Source organism: Trematomus bernacchii, unplaced genomic scaffold (assembly GCF_902827165.1).
Source record: "Trematomus bernacchii unplaced genomic scaffold, fTreBer1.1, whole genome shotgun sequence".
Taxonomy (NCBI): domain Eukaryota; kingdom Metazoa; phylum Chordata; class Actinopteri; order Perciformes; family Nototheniidae; genus Trematomus; species Trematomus bernacchii.
This window is the reverse complement of record NW_022987582.1, coordinates 2,089,344-2,111,362: the sequence shown is the minus strand read 5'-3', so window position 1 is coordinate 2,111,362 and position 22,019 is coordinate 2,089,344. Positions and strand designations below refer to the sequence as shown.

The 22,019-nt window shown below is 39.1% G+C and overlaps 2 protein-coding genes across 4 annotated transcripts; both read left to right on the top strand.

Moving 5' to 3' along the window:
- The first annotated feature begins 2,126 nt into the window (after positions 1-2,126).
- LOC117480372 (extracellular matrix protein 1-like) lies at positions 2,127-7,505 on the top strand. Of its 2 annotated transcripts, none has more exons than XM_034127669.1 (9): positions 2,127-2,367; positions 3,419-3,478; positions 3,678-3,740; positions 3,833-4,113; positions 4,888-5,093; positions 5,804-6,086; positions 6,175-6,374; positions 6,655-6,742; positions 6,930-7,505. In XM_034127669.1, exons 1-9 carry the CDS (start codon positions 2,301-2,303, stop codon positions 7,101-7,103), a joined length of 1,422 nt encoding a protein of 473 aa, XP_033983560.1. In that variant the 5' UTR covers positions 2,127-2,300; the 3' UTR covers positions 7,104-7,505. The 2 variants fall into 2 exon arrangements, with proteins under 2 accessions (XP_033983560.1, XP_033983561.1); XM_034127670.1 differs by having other exon boundaries at positions 2,134-2,367; positions 3,428-3,478.
- Positions 7,506-9,194: 1,689 nt separating this feature from the next.
- Positions 9,195-20,610, top strand: LOC117480370 (phosphatidylinositol 4-phosphate 5-kinase type-1 alpha-like). Of its 2 annotated transcripts, none has more exons than XM_034127666.1 (16): positions 9,195-9,484; positions 13,495-13,529; positions 13,643-13,726; positions 13,931-14,061; positions 14,485-14,602; positions 15,164-15,316; positions 15,480-15,779; positions 17,206-17,441; positions 17,539-17,622; positions 17,905-17,953; positions 18,199-18,283; positions 18,381-18,551; positions 19,164-19,296; positions 19,386-19,439; positions 19,519-19,618; positions 19,735-20,610. In XM_034127666.1, exons 1-16 carry the CDS (start codon positions 9,439-9,441, stop codon positions 19,747-19,749), a joined length of 1,794 nt encoding a protein of 597 aa, XP_033983557.1. In that variant the 5' UTR covers positions 9,195-9,438; the 3' UTR covers positions 19,750-20,610. The 2 variants fall into 2 exon arrangements, with proteins under 2 accessions (XP_033983557.1, XP_033983558.1); XM_034127667.1 differs by having other exon boundaries at positions 19,732-20,609.
- The last annotated feature ends 1,409 nt before the right edge of the window (positions 20,611-22,019 follow it).

Below are 22,019 nucleotides of genomic sequence, written 5' to 3'. Positions count from 1 at the left end.
AGATAATCTTTCCAGTTTAAGCTGTGACCTGTAGAGAGTAAACTGTGGAAACTCATTAAAGGACAGCTGCAGAGGGGGTTGTTCTAATTTGTTTAGTTTTTTGTTGTTGACGAGAACATGGCGGGAGGGACTGAGTAGAGCTCAGCCAGTCTTCCTGACTGGAATCTGTAAGGTCACGATAACCCTGGACTCAAACTCTGTGTGTGATAAAGAAGAGTTTAAGGCCTTTGATATCTCTCTCTCGAAAAGCAAACAATGACTCAAAAACAGGGTTGGTGGGATGGACAAAATACAGCCCTAGCTATACATTATTAAATGCTTTTAAATCATATCCTTTATTCATCCTGTTGAATATTTTGACATTCGCAAAATAAATATGGATTTTATGTCTAAAGTTTGAGGTGGAAGATTGTAATTTTTACAACATGAAAAGCCTGTGTTACGGTCATTAGGTGTAGAGTTTAAAAGACATACATTTTTGAATTGTGGAAAATGTAGGCTCCTGTTTTTTTTCCCCGTGGCCTTTGTTGGGGAAATATTTTCCAAGGCCCATAACTTTGACCCAGTTTATCAGTTCATACTGTCCTGGCTGAGCACACGCACCTGTAACCTTGGCTGCTGTGCTCTCAGTGTTTTGTCTCCCTGTTCCTGCCTGTTGGCGTCAGCTGATAGAGGTGTTATGATTCTATCTTGTTATGCACAATGTTGATTATTCTCTCTGAACTAAATACATGGGTCTGGGGTAGAGTTCTTCAGAATTGACGTGGCAACTCTACAGTGAAGTCAGAACCTCTGACTCTTTGACTTGTTTTGTGAATTCTCCGGCCGAAGCTCCAAATATACCCATCAGTGTTTGCCATCAAAGCTCCAGCTCTCCCCGTGTCTCCTTTGAGTCGGTCACTTCTCCTGCATTGCTACACAGAAGTTTCCCCCACAGCCTTTACTTTAATTATTATATAAGGATTTGAGGCTTTGATTAGAATTATATTTTTGAATCTTACTGTGCAATTAAAAAATGCCAACACACCCTTTAAGGTATCGCACTCAGACAGAGAATGGTGATCTATATTTTCTTTAGAAGTGTGTCTAAAGAAAATATAGATGTGTGTCTAAATCCATATGTTGGGCATCAATGCCAAGTTAACTGTCTGTATCTGTTTTATGGTGAATGGTATCAGTTTTATTCATTTGATCTTTTTTTTTAATCAGTTGGCGTTACACAAAGGTATTAACCACTTAGGCAGAGTACAACTGCATTTTTAGTCAAATAGGAATCCAACCATTTGGAATAAAATGTACATTTACTCCCTACAATCATTGAATATTTATGATATTTCTATAAAATAAATAAATAATATAAAATATTAGAATGTGTTCATTCATTGTCAATAGCCTGGAGGATAATTAGCTGGGCCTTATGGCAGGGCAATAAGTTTAAGTTTTAAACATTGGCTAACAGCCAGTGTTTAAAAAAAAAATCATTAACACATGTGCTCATCAGAGTTTGGAGAAGTACTCAGATGTTGTACTTAAGTAAAATAAAAGTACCAGAGTGTAGGAATAGTCTGTTAAAAGTAAGTCCTGGTCCTGCAATAAAAATGTTACAAGCAAATAAGTATTAGCATCAAAATATACTTAACGTACTAAAAAGTAAAAGTACTCATCATGCAGATTGGCCCATTTCAGAAGAACATATTACATGTTTTTATTATAATAATGCATTGATGTGTTCATCAAAGCTGGTAAAGGTTCAGCTATATTAAATAACTTTGTATACTGCAGGCAGGGTATGTGAATTTACTCCAGGTGTAACTAAAGTCTGATTTAAGAGTTGATTATATTTCACATCATTAATCCAAACCTGCAAAGTAACTAAAGTTATTAAATAAATGTAGTGGAGTACACTATTTACCTCTACATCGTAGTTGGGTAGACGTACAAAGTAGCAACAAATACTCAAGTAAAGTAGGCCTATCTCCAAATTAGTTCATGTTACTTCACATCACGTCCAACAAGACGTACCCATGATTTGAACGGAGCACCTATGAGTCATGTTGTAAAAACTTCCTTCCCTCCCTCTTTTCTTCCTCACCCCGTCTCGCCCCCCTGAAACCCCACAACTATAACATCTGTTTGCACGGTTGCGCGTTTACGGTCTGACACACAGCAGGGCCGTCTCTGTTCAACCAATTACCGGCCGGTGTGTGTGTGTGTCTCTGGGCGGCCTCACTCTCTCTCTGCGCGAGGACAGACAAACAGTATCTGCGGGACAAACCGTTCACGACACTATACTCTGCGTCATGGGGTCTCCTGCGGCTCAAGCCTGCTGCGCATTGGTCTTGGTGTTACTGAGCTCAGCATCCGAGGGTTGGTACTGTTATTTTCCCGTTTGTTGTTGTTGTTGTTGTTGTTTTCATGATAGAAGTTGCTTCTTGACTCCATTTTTGTTCGTCTAAGCTGCTCTGCGGTCATTTCGCAGACCAGCTGACATTAATCCTGTCGCAATAAGGACTTGTATATCACAGTAGCCTACACGCAGAGGTGGGAAAAGTACTCAGACCTTGTACTTGAGTGAAAGTACCAGTGTGTAGGAATACTCGGTTACTAGTCAAAGTTCTGCAATCAAACATATTATTAAAGTAAAATAATGCAAACGTTTTAGCATAAAAATATACTTAAAGTACCAAAAGTAAAATAAGTCATTATGCAGATTGGTCCATTTCAGAATAATATTGTATGTTTTGATAATTATTGATGCATGAAAGTGTTATAAACGCTTGTAAAGGTGCAGCTAGTTTTAATGACTTTGTATAGGCCTACTGCAGGGTAGCTTGTGAATTTATACTCCAGGTGGAACTAAAGTCTAATTTAAGTGTTGATTATATTTCACATCATTAATCAAAATCTGTAAAGTATAACTCCTATTAAATAAATGTAGTGGAGTAAAAGTACACCATTTACCTCTGAGTTTTAGTGGAGTATAAGTACAAAGTAGCATACAATGGAAATACTCAAGTAAAGTACAAGTACCTAAAAATTGTACTTAAGTACAGTACTTGAGTAAATGTACTTAGTTACTTCCCACCAGTAAAACTTAGTCCAAGCACTTTAGTGCAACTTGAATATTATAAATGATAATTCTTCTTTATTCAGTGTCAATATTAAATGATGAGTCACTGACTAAATAAAGTGTTGTAATTAACATTACTCATCACATTGTCAATGATTGAGTACATTTCTCTGATGTTACATACAAAAGTTTACTTTAGTAACATTTGAAAGACTTTTGAATATAATGGTCACCACTGGTTCTCAGTATAATTTGTGCAATAACGGTTGCATAACTTTTAATGGCTTTCTGCCTCTTTCTCTTTCCCTCTCTCCCTTTCCCTCTTTCTCTCCTTCTCTTTGTGTTTAGAATTTCCAGAAGGGAAAGACTTCGAGCAACGCCAGGTCACCTTCGACGAAATCATGCAAGGTGCGAGTTCTCAATACTAGTGCAGTATCTAATCAAAATAATCTTAGATGTTCAGAGCGGGATTTTTTTCCAGCTCTTTAAAACATAAATCATATACCACATCATTATTTCTGTCCCTCTGGTGCCCTAATATGGGTTGACACTGGCAAATATATATATATTTTGTAAATCCTTGTTTTAAAATCGTTTTGTCTATCAGAAATGCAACTACCTGATGCATCAACCTGGCTGGTCCAGAAGATGGTCTTGACACCTAGAGGAGGTTCGTATTTTTCCTCCCTTGACTTTTAATTTAATTCACCTGTCGCTGTATTTGTATCAAATAACAGTATAATTCCTGTATTTTCCTCTAAGGTCGACCAAGTTTTGGGCCCCGTTCCGCTGGTGGTCCTCCACGGCTGGAATATCCTGTTGAGTTCCCCCTCGGCCAACCGACTTTCGACAATATCCAAGCCATCTGTATCAATGGAGACCATCGTCACCGCTACCCAGACTCGTACTTTCCTGTCAGTGGTTATGGGAAGTTGAAGCGAATGGCCAGTTCTGTCAACAAGTTAGAGTACCTCTTAAATGCATGCTGCGGAAGCAACCACACGTGGGGGACAGAGGTGACGCTGTGTTGCGCCTCAATGGCGGTGAGTCACCTACAGCCAATTCAGCAATTTCTTCAACTCAGTATAAAAGTGACATGATAGGATATCCTGCATCTTTTAACTTTAATTGTGCTACAATTTTTGTACTTCACCTTGTTGATAATGTTTTTGCATTATCTTGTCATTAGACTCAAGATATTGGGATCAACCGAAGCTTGATCCCAATTCGTGTTGATTTATAATTAAAAAACAAGATCATTTGAATGTTATCCACTTAATACTTTATGTGGAGGAATGCTCTCATAAATATGATCTTAATTGCCAACTTCAGTAACTTTATATTTATGTTAGCTTAGTTCCTGAAGCTTTGTTTTATTATTTCTATAGCGTATAGTACTCCAAACACATTTTTGTGTGTGTTTTTGTTCTATCCTGGACATAAAAAGGGCACAACACATTCTTCACATTGCTGAGATGATGGTACTTGCTTTTTGGAACAAAGATAAAGGCCTTGGGTGTTTTCAGTTGATAAGCCCATTATATGCAGCCCAGCCTGACATAACAGACAGGCCTTGGCATGAGAACCAGAGGATCGGTCTGAAGGCCAAGCAACAAACCTGCCTCCAATTCTTTAGTGAAAAAAGCCTTTTTTCAATCTTTTCGCCTAATATTTGTTTTTGAGATTTGTGTAATTGTGTCTTAAAAGATACTCTATATATTGCAGCTGGCCCATTCACTTAAAATAGTCGCATGCAGACTTCATGTCCCTATTAAAAGACGAATGCATACATACATGTGGTTTTGTTCCAACTACAGTGGGAGTTCGCAATCAATTCCTACTGTGAGGAGGACTCAAGCGTAAAGGATATTCAATCTGAATGCTGCAAGCGGAGGGGCAGCGACAGGCTAAACTGCTTCCATAACGAAGCTCCGAACCCAAACTACACGGCGACACAGGAGCTGCCGGTGCCACAGATTCCCTCCACTGAAACCTTTGCCTTTACCCCCACGGATTGTCCGTGGTATGAATTGAATTTGATAAAATAACCACCAGTAAACAGTTGATTTTGAATGTTAACAAGTTAAACCTTCTTAAAAATAATTGATGCTCCTATGCATAGGATCAAATCAGAAATCAGTTTCAGCTTTTACAATGTTGTGAAAAAATGTCTCAATATTTTTTAAATAATGTATATCCCATGAAAAGACACACATTTGGACACATTTCTGTCTATTAAACTATTTAAATAACTTTTATTAAATAGGCTTTTCAGACGCCAAAACACATCAAATTGTTTTATAATAGGCCTACTAAGGATTTTACTGCTCTGGAAAGTTATGTTTACGGCAATCATTTTACATTGTACACTTGCCGGTATAATTCCTTGACCAATGCAGGGCTTTGTCCGAGAATGCTTCATTGTGATCTAGCAGTTGAGCTAGGTTTTATTGTTTTTGCTGAACAACCCTCTGTCTATTTAGCCTGAGCCATCTGTATAAAACCCACGCTGCATCAGTGGACTGGTCCCATTCTTATGAATGACAGGGCGGCTATTTTACTACAAGGCTTAACTCACTCTGAAAGCAGCCTAACACATTTGTTTGAGTCTTTTTATGGAATTTCAATACAAATTAATTGTTACATTGCAAAACACACTTAGTTTGGATAAATAGATCCTAGAGGTAGAAGGAGGTCAGGTTTCACTCTAACCATGTGCCTCATACTTTACAGGAAACTACAGAGTCCGTACGTTCCCAGAGCACCCAGAGGACAGACAAATGTTATACAATCTCCTAAAAAAGACTTCAACTTTCCTCCCGGACGACCCTTTGCTGACAACATTGAATCACTGTGTCGCGACCAGAAGCTACGCCCCCTCTTCAAAGTCAATTGCCTTCGATTGTCAGGCTATGAATTGATGTCCCGTCAGGCAAAGACCATTAATCGTGTAGAGAAGGGATTCAAACAGTGCTGCAAAAAGAAGCAGGGTGTGCTCGAGTGTGCTGACCAGAAGGTAAACCAAAAAACCTACAAACATAAATATTTTCCTTAATTTAGTAATGTTCCTGCCTTCTCATGACCTTTCTCTATTTGTGTTTAAGTGGCGTGAGGAGCTTAGCAAGTTTTGCTTGAACAAGAACGGTGAACCAGTGGATTTCGAGTGTTGTTTTGACAACGTGGAAGATAGCCGATACACCTGTTTCAAAAACCTTTCTCCTGACCCATATTATAATCTGACCTCCGCTGCTAAAGAGCTCTCCCTTCACAACATCTGTGACACTCACCAGATCATCAAGAAGAAGTAAGAATATACTTCCTACATCTGGCCTTGGATCTGTTATTATCTTTGTCTTCTTTATCATCCTCTTTCATGGTGCTTTTCTTTTTTGGCAAGTTCCTTTCTTTCAGTTTCTTTTGATGCTTTTGGTCATTTCTTGTCAAAGAAACTACATTTGTACCAAGCAGCCTCATATGCTAAAATATATTTGATGTTGAAATGTGCTAATACCACCTATCTACAGTATGTTTTGGTGTGTCTGCATTATGTACAGAAACAAAGTAATAGCTTCATTGTGTTTTAGGTTCCCTGTTGGTTTTCCTCTCAAGAGCTTTGTGAAACAATGCTGCCCCCTGTCTGAAGAAGAGAGGGCCCTTTGTTTTGTGCAGGAGGTGAGTCAAACAAGGAAGGGTGTCAGTACAAAATCTAGCAAAACAAAAATATCTGATGACAAAGCCTGAGCAGTGAAAATGTAAATGAAACATTTGAAAACAAAAGTTTAGGAGCTATTAAACAAAATGTCAGATTTTCAATTGGCTTTTTCTCATTTGTCTGATCTTGTACTCTCCATCAAAACAGCTCGTCGAAGTATCAAAGCAATGTCGGGTATATCCTCCATCTCTCCGTCACTGTTGCCGCATGTCTTCACACGAGCAGCCGCAGTGTATCACCAAAATTCTTGTGAATGCCATCACCAAAGCAACCAAAGCCTCCAGTGAAAAGAAAAAGTGCCCTGTCCCCTATATACTCTGATGACCTTTGGCTGCTGATCCTATGGCACTGGGCCATTCAGGGAAACATCAAGCTAGCAGCAGAGATGACCTCTGATCATAAACAGGAAATATTTGAGGTCTGTAAGGGAATGTGGACCACATTCTAGCTTCATTAACTGCCAGTTTTATTTTCATCTTTTTATCTGGGATCAAATTAGAAGCTTTGTTATCACAAGAATACATTTAAAAAGAAACATACAACAGTGTTTAATTCTTGTTTTACTGTACCACTATTTTCTATAGGGCTACGCTTTACATATTTGATTATGGATGCATTTTATTGATTGATTTGGAACTGCAAAATCAGTTCTCATCCTTTTATATAGTTTTGTGTGTAGAGATCATATCTACAACAGTTCTAATAAAAACGTATTGAAATGTACCATTTGTGTGGTCTACTGTCTTCTTACATGCAAGGTTAGGTTGTGTGAGTCCTTCGTCTTGCCTTACTTGTAAATGTCTGCCTGGCTACACTAGATTTAAAGGGGACCTATCATGCAAAATGCACTTTTGTACGTCTTTTATACATGAATATGTGTCCCCGGTGTGTCAGGGAACTCACCAAGTGTCAGAAAACACAACCCTCTCTCTTTTCCTCCATACCCAAATCTCTAAAAACGGGGCTGCAACGGAGCTGATTATTATTTGAAATTGTTCTGACGTCAGAAAAGGGGTGCTCCGCCTATATGGGCAACTCTCCACCTATCAGGGGAATGAGAGACCGCTCGAAAGCGCTGGAGACGCTGTAGTACATATGCCAGGCCTGTAAGTGGCGCTGTAGTCTGCCACAAAAGCAGAATCAGCCCTTGCAAAAACAGGGCTGGAAAAGAGCAAATAGAGCGAAATGAGGCATGGCTAAAATGCATGATCTGTTTGGTATTTTGAAAAAAAAACTTCACAGACATGTTTTATATAGGTATGGCCCTACAATATATGTTTCAAATATAGCATGATAGGTCCACTTTAAATTGGCAGTAATGACAAAACTTGTCAATTTAATAGTTTGAACTGCTGTTGACCTGTTACAAACCCCTGTAAAAGTAATCTAGTAATATTTAGTTCAATTATATTTTACTTTGTCACTAATGACACACACAAACATAAGAGAAGAACTTGCAAAGACTTAAGATATAAAGAAACAAACATTAAATAACATGTGACACAAAGAAGGTGTTGAGGCATGATAAACACAAAATCAACTCTTTATGAATGTAAAAATAATTCAACAACATTGCACATATTTAGTTAATTTGGAAACTATGTCTGATAAACTCTCAGTAGTTGAATTATACTAAATATACCTAAAGTACCAAGAGTAAAAGTACTCATTATGAAGATTGGCCCATTTCAGAATATTTTTTGGTGATAATTATTGAGGTATTGATCAAGCTAGGTAGATATTGTTTTAACTAATTGTGAATTTAAACCAGGTAGCCTATGTCTAAAGTATTTTTTAAGTGTTAATCCTATTGTTTAACATTTATCTCGAATTGCAAAGTAACTAAAGGTACTGCATAAATGTAGTGGAGTACAAGTACAATATTTACCTCTGAATTGTAGTGGAATAGAAGTATAAAGTAGCATAAATGGAAATACTACATTTATTTATGGATTACAAAAAGTAAAGATAACAAAAAGTGTATCTCGAGCCGGTTTCTCAACCGGCTCGAGATACACTTTTTGTTATAATCCATGGAATGCTCTTAACATCCCCATAGCAATGAATATCTTAAGTGCTTTGCCAAAAATTCCATAAAAAAAGGTCATCTGTGGAAGCCGTAATACTGTAAAAAGTACGACCAATCATTTTAGCCGGCCCGGCTAAAGTAACTGGATGGCCTACCTGCCTGTCAGCCTTCCATCTGTGCACAAACTTATCTCGTGCCCTCATTGGTCTTGTGCGCGTTCGTGTGTGTTGGAGGAGGGGCTCTATAAGGAAGTGGCAGATTTTCTCCGGTTGTGTATTTTCAAATTCTAGCGATCTCGAGCCGGTTTCTCAAACTTACCTACCCCACCTTTAAGATATTCATTGCTATCGGGATGTTAAGAGCATTCCATGGAATATAACAAAAAGTGTATCTCAAGCCGGTTTCTCAAACTTACCTACCCCACCTTTGAGAGTAAATGTACTTAGTTAGTGAACACCAAGGTTATTCTAAACTTTTAAACTTGAGGTACATGAATATGAAGTAGAGTAAAAGTGAAAGTGAAGCGGTTCCTCTTCGGTCTGCTGGCGGCGCTGTGGCGCAGCTGCGAGCCGAGCATCAGAGCCCTCTGTCGGCTCTACAGTCTGGGATGAGAACAGGCAGACCGTAATGGCGACTGCTGGGACGGCAGACTCGGGATCAACAGCCCCGACAGGTATCTAGTGTATAAATACTCCTCCTTTTGTCGTCTTCAAACAAACATAAAAACATAACCGTGTGTCATTTTATAGCGATATTAACCGTGGGACTCGGGGACTGTGGCTTTCTCACGTCCCGGTTAGCCACTTAGCCAGTTAGCATCGAGGCTCTCAACCTAACAAATGAAACAAGCAATGTGTAGCCTGTTAAACTGCCTTGTAGATAAACCCCAGTCTGGTGCTAATAAGCTTTAGTCAGCGAGCGGACAGTATTTATATAGAATTGTCTATTAGGATGCATTACAAAATAATTCCCTGGACCACGTTGGCTCAAGCGTTGGCTCAAGTGGTCTGTTTTGTTATCAAGCCGGTGATTTGTTAACGCTGTTTGAATGCTAATGAGTTAGCTGGAAGCAGGAGGATAATTACAAGGTTTATTAAATGTATTTTGTAAATATATGAGAAGCTGCTGTTTGAATAGGGTCTGTCCATCCATGGGAAACTACCCTGTTATAGCCCGTTACACCCCTCCCTTTCCTCTGTCTGTCCGGGTCTGTGGTATACAGATAATTGATCCCAAATTGGGAAATCCTTTTGTTATAGCAGCAGTATATTCAGGCATTCAAATATACAAATATTCAAAAGGTGGATTAAACTACAAACATGATAAAATAAACAGCAAATATTAACATATCTACAGTAGAAAATACATTTATCACAAATAATACACAATATAACATTTCTGGATACATTTAAATGTTCTATAAAAGGCCAAAAATACTTCAGCAACAGAAATATAGATGTTTACTACAGGAGCAGAGTAGCAACAGATCAATTTGTCATTTAGTTCACTCAACACTAGCCCCCTGTCAGTTAGCGTTAGTGTCCAAAGATTCACAGTGATATATTATAGAAAAAAATATTGATCTTATTGATTTCCTACAAGTTTGTCATGCTAACCCAGATAATGAACAGGCTTAATTAAGTCTCATGTCCCTGTTAAGTGTATGAAATGTTTGTCCATCTCTCTTGATTTCAGATTTTTGTATGATGAATCGCTCATGAATTGGTCTTTTTCAGTGACCACAAAGAAACAGATGGGTCTTATTCTCTAGACAGGACAGATGATGGGGAGGTTGCATCTTGCTAATCCATTTAGTTTAGTGTGTCACTTATTAGCTTTCCTGTCTAGAGAGGAGTTGCTTTTGCTGTGGTAACCACCCAGTCTGAATCAGTGAATAAAAATAGTGCCTTCAAATTACTCTTGTGGCTCCCACATGGCTGAGAGCATAGACATTTACAAATACAAGACACAGCAATCTGTGAAATACACACTCGCAGACATTTGAGTGACAGTAAGATAATGTAATATCCAGTGTAGGAGCCTTAATTTGCCTTGTTTCCTCATCAGGGCAAGATCCTGTAGATTCATGTAGCTTTGATAAGAAGACAATTATGTTAGGAAACTGTGCGTGTCCCATATTATTGCTTTGTGTATGCTGCGGGCTACATGTGAACAAGGCTGGCAGGGAGTTGTTTAGTATACAGAGAGGAACAGATGGTTTGCCTATTGTCGTAAGGCCTGTAACTGAAGAGCTAAAGTCATTCTTAAGTAATTGGGTTGAGTTGGGGTGGGTAATTACTACCCTGAATCTTATGCTCAGTGTCGGTTTTTATCAGTGTCTGACTGCAACTAAAATGTATTTTCATTAATGTAATGATTATAATCTAGTTTAATTGTTTCTTTGGTATATCAAAAAACAAAACAAAACATGTGTTAAATGTCCATCACAGTTTCGAAAAAGGCCAACTGGTTTATATAAAGACCATTCTGTTAAATATAAGGTAATGCAGGAAAATATAGGGCATGTTCATATTTTAGAGGCTGAAAACAGTACTTTTTTGTACATGTAAAGGTACTTTTACAATGAATTGGTTATAAAAGAGTTGGTTGTTATTTTTCTATTGATCTACTTATTGATTACTGCAGTGTGTGTTATTACCAGGGCCAGTTTCATATTAACTCTTGAAAACATTGCAATGTGATAAAGTAGTAGTTGATGGTTATGTTCCTAATACATGCTAATTATTCTAAATGAATTAATCAATAAGCTATTCTGTGTATAAGATGGGTGGAAAATAATTAAAATACTCATTATGATTTTCCAGATCATTTTCCAACTATCAGTCCAATACCCAAAGATATTACTTATCAAATTGAAGACAAATAAAACCAGAAGGTTTCGGGCACTAATATTCGTATTAAATTGAGTAATCATTCCAGCTTTACATGGTACATTTCATCGTACCTAAACACAGTCAGTACATGTGTTGTTCAGTGCAGCTCCTTTTCTGGGTTAAGCTTTTAAGGCTGCCTCTGTCCTGCTCCACAGATATTAGGACTCAGTTCTGGAGGAGAGCATTTCAGCGAGGTACTCGCGGCATGGGTGTGTGTGATCAGAAACTGCACGAGTAGTGATGAAGATATAGTGTGTTGTTGTGTTACATAATGAGAGTTGGGAATGTGTGCAGAATGATGCTCATTGTTTCCCGGTGGATTGCAGTGTGTCCCTCCTTGTTAACTGAGAAGACGTGCATGGCATTCAGTGAGTCTGCCTTATTATTAACACACCCACCTTTCCTGGGTTGTAGTGTCCACCTACTGTGCATCTCCTGGATTGATGCTGGGCGTAGATGAATTTTCACACACAGGAAAGGTTGTTTAATCTACCCAACATCCTCTGTATATATTGACCTGTGGCACTGCAGCATTGAAGTACATGTTGCCATTGGTTACAGGCTAGAGGTGCTTGCAGAGTGGGTGAGAAGTAGGTTCAGACGGCAAGTTTACGTAAGGACATAGGAAAGCATGTATTTCTTTGTTTCTACTGGGCATATCTTACAAAACTGTTATGTGCTGTGATTGTTACCATGCTTACCCAGGAGGATATATTTATTTGTTTGGGGCATGTTTTTAATTTAATTTCCTATCTTTGGTAATCAAACCCTTACATTTTGCTTCTTGATGTCTATAACTCTCAATATGTGTTAACTGTACCTTAAAGATACTAATCCTCTGGTAATGCTTATCAGTACGCTCAATGGCTCAATTCAACAAACAATAGTTACGACGGCATTAATCAAAATAAGAAATGCAAAGTTAAAGTCAGAAGCAAAGTAGGCTGTTGCAGAAAGAGCTAGGAATGGCAGATTTGTTGAAAGGAGGCTGTGACTGTAGATGTACATCTTCAGGGAGCAGATGAATCTGGAGCAGCCAGCTCAGGGGAGAAGTAGTTCCAGTTAACATAGAGCGGAGGTATCGAGGGCAGCAGTTAGTGACTGCGGCCACATTTAGGCCTGGGCTCATCATTGGCCTCATAGCCGTCCGCCACTGCTGGAAATAGCCCTCCTAATTAACCAGCAGAGGGTTTCTTAAAACAGTCTTTAACAAACTCTTTTTAAAAAGGTGCCAACTCAACCTTTGACAATTATTTCACGCATCACATTTAAGCTGACCATTGTGGTTGGCATTTACAAGAGTTTAGATAAAGAGATAGTTAGCAACCTTCAAGAAAGACCCATTGAGTAGAAAAGCAACTCCAATGTTCTGCACTTTAAAAGAAATGTAAGGAGTCTGAGTTTGAAGAGAGCATAGATAACTGCTTCAGTTCACTGTCGGAAAGGACTGTAGAGGTAATGTAAAGAGGTATAAAAGAGCATAAAATAAAAAGGTGGCAAAGTAACGTTTTGCTTCTTCCCGTGTCCACAGCAGTACAGTGCTTTGCTTGTGTGCGTCATTCTGATTCTCCAAACTGGGGGCGTGCAAACCTCCATTTACTCTAGATGATAAACTGACTGGACTGAGTATTTCATACAACCCCACAAAACAACCTAACTTTCCCTTTAGGTGCAGTCTAAACAAGGGGACTAGCCGCCCCTAAAAGTTTTACTGCGTTTTCACATTTTGTTCTCAAGGGTTTGTGTCTGTCCCATTGTAACTCCTAATTGAACCTTTTTGTGTCCTTAGGGACCAGTGGCATCCGAAAAATGGCCCCTTCAGAGGTATGGATGTCAAAGAATGTCTAATTTGTAGCACTATTATGTAGCATTCAAAGTCAAGTAAATGTTGATCCAGCAAACTCATCTAATGTTTTCCTCTCTGCCCCTCTCATCAGTTGCCTGGCACAACTCAGAGTATGAAGAAGACCATCGGACACCGGGGGGTGGAGACCACCACCGGAGAGACCACCTATAAAAAGGTCAGAACAGGGTGGGGGTTGGTCACACCAGTGGGCTGTTTTTGTTACATGTAGCAGAGTTGAAAAGTGTAAAAGGTGGTCATAGTTTAAAATTAGTTTGGGACTTTCTCTCATTAGATGTACCAAGAATAGGGACGAGTGAGTCATGGGGGAACATTTAGTTTGTTCGGGGGTTTACTATCTTTTCCTCTCTGACCCCTCTAGACTACGTCATCTGCCCTGAAAGGTGCCATCCAGTTGGGCATCACTCACACCGTTGGCAGCTTAAGCCAGAAGGCGGAGAGGGACGTTCTCATGCAGGACTTTGTGGTGGTCGAAAGCATCTTCTTCCCCAGGTTGATAACAGAAGTTGTTGTTGAATAACCTTTGACAATAACAGTGAACAATTGGATGTTAATAATGAGTATTGATGTGGTAATATCATGTTTATTGACTTTAAAATCATCAATTAAATTACATTTTGTGCACTTTTGTAAAGTTATGGTTACAGACTCTCTCTCCAACTCCGTGCACCCATATTTTAAGTGTAATTCATTTGTAAAAGAGAGCATCTTAAAAATCTTTATTAGTATTTGTTTGTATTAAAAAGCTTTACTAGTGTTTGTTTGTATTTAAAATGTTCTATTGATATTGATATTGCGATAATATTGTTATTATATCATTATTTTGGCGGGGATAATCATTCACTGAATATGTTGTGAATGTTTAATTGTGAAGTTGTGTTTAATGTCCTTTGGCTCTCTTTGATGTGTTTTCAGTGAAGGCAGTAACCTGACTCCTGCTCATCACTACAGTGACTTTCGCTTTAAGACCTATGCGCCAATTGCCTTTCGTTATTTCAGGGAACTCTTTGGCATTCGACCAGATGACTACCTGGTCAGTACTTGCACAAACACACACTTCCATGTTTACAGGAACTGCTCTTCTGAAAGCTTTAGTCACTGTCCTTTTATTCAGTGGTTTTAACATGTGCCCCTTGTTGAAGACAAATTATTCCAATGAGAGATAATAAACCTTAACATATCTTTTCAAAGCTGAATGTTTTAACCAATCAAAAACAAGACAACCAAAAACTGCAGACTTTTTCTACAATAATTTGTTTGTGGACACTGTGGTCACTTTTATTTTAATCATATTTTGTGCTTTTATGTTTTTGTCACAACTAAATTATTTTTCTACTAGCTGTTTTTCTATATAAACAATTTAACACACAATCAATGTATGGCCCTGTAGTTGAACATTTACCTTGGAAACCTGTGACAGGTCTATCGTACTGTAGTTTATATCAAGTCCCCTGTTGTTTTATAAAATACTTTTCTCTTGGTGACTCCCCATTTGGTTAAGAAAACCACTGTTTTAGTTAGATAAGCTTTTTGGAAATGCCAACGTTTGCCTTGTTTCAATTGGACACTGATGCAGACTCCTCTTCCTCTGTAGTATTCTCTGTGTAATGATGGTCTGATCGAGCTGTCTAACCCCGGAGCCAGCGGATCCCTCTTCTATGTCTCCAGTGATGACGAGTTCATCATCAAGACTGTTCAACACAAAGAGGCAGAGTTCCTACAGAAACTCCTGCCTGGATACTTCATGGTGAGCCTGACGAATGCATATAACAGGAAGTGGGAAGCTGTTCCATATGAGAGATTTCAGTAACTGTGAGAGTATGAGGCTTAAATGAGAGCAAGCCCTAATGATGTCTCTCTAAAATAAAGTGTGTCGTATATCTCTTTTTCATTATCCTCTTTCCTTACAGAACATTAACCAAAACAAGCGCACCTTGCTACCCAAGTTCTACGGGCTGTATTGCGTTCAGGCAGGAGGAAAAAACATCCGTATTGTTGTGATGAACAATCTTCTTCCTCGGATCATCCCCATGCACCTTAAATACGACCTGAAGGGCTCCACCTATAAGAGGCGAGCGTCCCCTAAAGAGAGGGAGAAGGCCGTTCCCATTCACAAAGACCTGGACTTCATCCAGGACTTGCCGGATGGGCTGCTGCTGGAAGCCGACAATTTCAATGCCATGTGCAAGACTATACAGAGGGACTGCCTGGTGAGTCACAGACTGGTTTTTAATTGGTCGATTCATTTTTACTCAAGCTTTTCAGCCTACATGGGAGTACAGGACACATCTGTTACATTACATATAAGTTTATTAAAGTACCTAATCAAACTCATGATATATACGCCAGCTGAATACATTACCATCTTGCCCTTACATAAACCATACTGCATTTTCTTCAAAATACGTGCATTTAATATGACTTAAAAATCCAAGTTTTAATTTTCTTTTAAAAAATATTGAGATTTAAAACCAAAGTTAATTTGGGAATCTGATTTTTTATAAAAGTGTGTGTGTATATATATACTTTTCTGAATATGTGTTAATAATTTAGTGGATATTTTGAGTTCTGTGAGGCACCAACAAGTAGAATGATTACATTTCTGTGATTTTCTAGACACAATAAGCAGCATGTTAAAAAAACTTTGAGGAGAAAAATTTTTTTTTTTAATGTTCAACTCAATGTTATTTACAGATACATCTATACTTTCTCTCAAGGCAGTCATTCAGTGTTGTTTGTCTCTTAGTGTCGAGCCCCTCCACCACATCCCCAACAGTCTAGTGTTGCAGAAATGACTCAAGCTTGCATGACATTGCAATCTAATACTTTGTTTACTTTCAGGGACGATTCCTTTTTAAAAGTTGAAGGAGACAGGTGGCATTATTGTTCCAGATAATACAGGATGTCATTTTGTGATGTATAATGTGGGCTTGTCCGACTTGAGAAAGCCAAACGAGTTATAAAACAAAGGCTCACATAATTTATTCATCAAAATAACTCTTTCCATTAGAGGTTAATCTGTTTCTGTGGTTGCTTTGTGGTCACGGCTACTTAGCTTCTCATGCCCACTTAAATGTATGTTCCAGTGGTAGAAATCAACTTCTCACTACACATTTATTGTTTACGATGGTTTCTCATTCGCCATGACCATATCTTTCAATTGGTTATTTTCATTGTGTGTACACTGCTGTGTTTATTGTTTATTGTTGCCGTTGGATTCGCTGTTGATGCTGTATGTTACTCACCTTCATTTTGTTGTATAAATTGTTGTTTAAGTACATTTTTATTTTGTTCCAGCAATTTATACAGTACTTTATACATAATTTCTGACTGCTATTTTTCCTTTTTTTCCTCTAATCTTATCAATTCGGTTTACAGAAAACTAAAATTAAAAAAGGTATAAAAACAAAACGCATTCATAAGTAATAGTAAAACTGGTTATTAAAAAAGACAAATATAAGAAGGATTAAGTAGCATTTTTTTTTCATAATAACGATGATTTGATTACGTCCAACCCCAATAACAGGAGGGTTGTCCTGAGCATGTGGAGTGTTGCCTATGAGAGTGCACGTGTGAACATGAAAACAGCAGGTCTGATTGATGCTCATGTTAATTGTATTTCTCTGTGTCATGAAGCTCTTGCAGAGTTTCAAGATCATGGATTACAGTCTGTTGATGGGCATCCACAACATGGACCAGGCCAGTCGGGACCGGGAGCGTAGCGGGGGCAACTCTGGTGACAGTGGGGGGTCGGAGGGAGCAGTGACCCCAGATCAGCGCCGGCCACAAATTCAGAAAAGTCTTTACTGTACGGCCATGGAGTCCATTCAGGGGGAGGCCCGAGGGAAGGGTGCTTTGGATTCAGAGGACAAGTGAGTCTTATTGCTCAATGTGAACATATGTTTGATTATCATTTTATCTGGGACTGGGACATGACAATGATATGTTGTTGTTACTCTGTCTTTCCAGCATGGGCGGTATTCCATCTCGTAATAGTAAAGGAGAGAGGTTGCTGATCTACATCGGCATCATCGACATTCTGCAGTCCTACAGGTTTGTTCAGCAGCAAACAGCTGTTTGCCTTGAAACCATACATTTGAGTAATCTCATCCTAATCATAGAATACAGTCTGTTTCCCCTCTTTGTGTTTTGTTTGGGTAGCTGGGCCAACCAACCAGGCAGTTTAGTGCTTATTAGTCCTGTTTGTGGCCTGGGAGACAATCCCTATGCTCTGAGTCCTGCACTGAAAGCTTTGAATTCATGAGAAAGCTTCATTCCTACATAACTCATTTATTTAACTTCCAGTAAATTGTTTAATTATGTCTTATTATTTAGGTTTATTAAGAAGTTGGAGCATTCCTGGAAGGCCTTGGTCCATGATGGGGTAAGAGCTTACACACTGAATGTTCTGGAGAGCTAAACAAAGCCTCATCTGGAGCGGACACAGTTTTTATAATAGAAAATTGAGAAAACAAGACCCTTTATAGATGTTATCTTGGGCTCAAAGAAAAATTGGTTTCACTAGTTTAAATTGATTACTAAATGGCAGATTTATAGATAGTTGTTAATAAATTGATAATTCTGAACAGAAAGTATTAAATGGCTCTGTTTTTGTTTTTGATACTTTAGGACACAGTTTCAGTTCACAGACCTGGCTTCTATGCAGATCGTTTCCAGCAATTCATGTGCAACACAGTGTTCAAGAAAATTCCACGTAAACATAAATATGCATGTATTCAGAAATCCCATGGGTGAATTGTCTTGGTTCCCTTAGTGACCATATGCTCTTTTATATCCTCCATCTTTACCAGTAAAACTTTCACCTTCTAAGAAGAGTCGTGGTGGGGGTCAGGGCGGCCTCCGGAGGGCCCCCACCCTGGGCGCTCCCCCCCCGCTCTCCAACGCTACGGGACAGTCAGCAGTCGACTCCAGACTGGTCTACCACAGCCACTTCAAGAGCACCGACTCAGAGGCCGACAGCGGTGAGACTGACACCTCACGAGCAGTGTGGACATTAGACATTATTCTACAACCGCTCTTACAAACAGCTCTCTTCTTAAACACACTTACAGTTTGAATAATGTTTCCTTTTTAAGGATTTGATCTTATATTTATTTTTGATTGGGTATTAAAAAAAAATGTTATTGTCCAATTCTACAGTTTTATATAAAAATATTTGAATTACATTATATATTTTTATTATTAAAATGATTGATTTAATTTTGCTATAACCCAAATAAACAGTAAACTACACACTAGGCATCCTTAACTTAATCCTTTCAAATGTATTTGAACTACTGTGTGTGCTCATGGCCCTTCAGTGTCTGAACATTTAAATATTCAATTGCGGAATTACTGTCGTAACTTTCTATTTATTTTGGCTTCTTTATAAGAACAGAGTTAAGAGCAATTATGTGGTTTAAGTACACATCATGAATCTGATGTAGACCTTTCTTAAGACCTTTTACAAGAACACATTTATGTTTAAACTTGAAGATTTTGGTGAATGAGGCAGATATATTATTGTCATGTCTGTGCTCTGATTGGAGAAACTGTTGTTGAGATTTGGTTTCTTAATGATACTTTGTTTACAGGCGTGCAGTTCGGCAGACCAGATCTTGTTCCGAGGACGCCTCCGCTTGGAGAAAACCCTGCGGACTACGAGGTCAACCTGTCCACCTCATCACTCGGCAGCACAGGACTTGCTTCCACCTCTCCACCACTACGGTAAAGCCTAGATAATTTATTACCTTTATTCTTCTTACACCTCACCTTCACACTCTGTTAATGTATTTTGTGTTTACATTTATCCGTAGGTCTGTAGGGGTCGAAGTGCACAAATCAGCCAACACAGACCTGGACCATCACAGGTACAGAAGGCAATGATAAATGTTTTTTGTTTATTTATTGTCTTAGGTGTTTCGTAATTAAATCTTATCTCTGTTCCAGTTTTGGGGACGATGGGGCTATGGATAATTCAGGCAACCTGTCTGGGAACGAAGATGTGATTTCACTCTCAGACATCGTCCCTGAGACCAACATCTGCTTTGTAAGTCTAAAAAATGGCATCATACTTGGTAATATAAGATTATTTATAATTGTATCGTTGACGTGGTTATAGTTGTACATTTCTTGATATTGACATTCATTTCATCTTCCCAGTAGATAACAGACATCTGAGGATGACGTGTTTCTGAGCGAGGTGAGGTGGGCAGAAGATTAAAGAGAGTGAAAGTCATCCATCCTCCACGGACCCTCCGCTGCACCTCAGTTCTTATCAACCGTACCGAGTATACAGGGATCGCTGGATGAAGCAGTGAGGTGCAGTGGAGGTTGTGACAATGAAAAAAGCAATGGTGGAAAGTTCAAGAAGAAGCCGGTGAGCGGTAGGTTTTACCCTTCCCAGCCTTCAGCCTCCCAAAGCCCAATTGACTTTGATTTACACCTGGAAGAAAAAGGTGTATGACCCTGAAATTGCAGCTCTTTAATATCTGTCAGAATGACATTGTTTGAACAAAGATTTTCTGTCATGCTCACAACATGAAGGAAGCTTCAAGGACATCAAAAACGAAACGATTAGTTGTACATTGTTAAAAGTCCATGCCCCAGTCACCAGTGGATGGTGAAGGCAGTTACATTTCCCATGAAGAGACAGTCATGGTTCTTTGAGATGGCACCAACAGCCTTTCAGCGGGAACATGCACACTAAAGAGCACATGAAGGGCAAAGCCTGCATTTGTAGGAGTGAATATTTCCTGCAGAGTCTAAGGCCCCGTCCACACGGAGACGATATCAGTTGTATCCGCTAACGTTCTCTAACGTTCTCTATCATTTAGACGGTTCGTCCACACGAAGCCGAATCGGAGCCGCGGCTTCGGAGCCCGAATCCGATACACTTTGATAACGGCTCCCAAAGTGGGTAAGTCTGGAGACGAAACGCTTGCGGCTCTGTGTGTACGCTCTGTACGATCATTTCCTGAAACGATGATGCCATAGCCCCGCCTCTCCCCACCTCTCCTGCTCACCCCCGCGTCACCCGTCATTGCTGATGCATTTCGCCAGCAACAACAACAATGGCGGATCAAAGGGTTGCGTTCGTGCTCCAGACGCTACTGACCATGATAGAGATTTGACCTTTTTCTACCTTGTTTGTTTGTTTGTTTATGCCTTATGCCCATGCTCGGGGGGGTCTTATTTGCTGCTTTTGGTGTATTTTGTTGCGGAAGTACACTGACAGGCCCGGCATATGTACTACAGCGTCTCCAGCGTTTTCGTGTGGACGGACACGTTTCTTGAGCCGATTACGTGTGGACGGAAGACTTTTTTGAAATAGACTTCGGTTCGAAATCGTTTTCGTCTCCGTGTGGACATTTCCATGGTTCACACCGAAGTGTTCCATTACCGCACATCCATACCCCCTTTTATAAATCATCATGACCAGGTGCACTCTGAGCAATTAACACTCCTTTTTTGAATCAACATGTGCTGCTGTTGACTCTGTAATCATGAATGCATTTCTTTTAATCGATTGTCGATGTACATTATTTGTTTGAATTTGGATTTTGGATCGATGGGTTTGAACCTAAAGGGTCATTTTGTTTCACGTTTTGTTCTAAGTTATTCTGCTGGAGGCCACGGTGGTGCTGCAGAGGTCCAGCTAGATCTTGCCACTGTTGAATGTACATTACAATGTTTTTCTTACATAGAATGTGTCTTATTAACATGGCAAACCACATTTGTACAACCCTGAAATCTCCCTCTCTGAAGTGACCATATGTGCTCATGCAGAGAGAATGGCTGCTGCAGAGAAAATAGCATTGCTGTTAAATGAAGTCATGGTATTGAGCTAGTAGAAGAGTAATAATTCCCAGCTACTGTCCTCCATCTGTCTGTGCCTTTACATGTAGTCCCCTCCCGGACATTTCTTACAGGTTAGTGTTGGAAAAACCTGCCTTATCACTACAACTAAGGTCGTCAAACTGCCATTTGTATGTCTGGACCAACAAACAGGGCATAAAATAATTTCAGATTGTATTGCAACCACTAGTACAATCCCTCTTTTATTATGTGATAAGTAATCGCATTAGAGTGGTTAATCTAATCCTTTTAAGTTAGAATGTCTTATTTTTCATTCCTGCTGGTTACAGAAATGACCCATGCCCACATCCACTCTTGGACCAATATTAATAACCATGTGTTTAACTAATATTAGTTGTTTTCATATGTAGTCTTACTCAGATTTTATGTGGCTGATGATCTAAAAACATATGCTTTGTTTTCACTTAATATATTGTGTTTATGTTGTTGAGCTTTGTACCACCAAGAGATATTTCTGATACAGAAATGTGAATAGCTACATAGTTACTGTAGCACCACTCAAGATCTTAGACATCTCACTGAAGGAGTTACTGTGTGTGTTTGATAGGCACATGTGGTCTATGAAGCAGAGA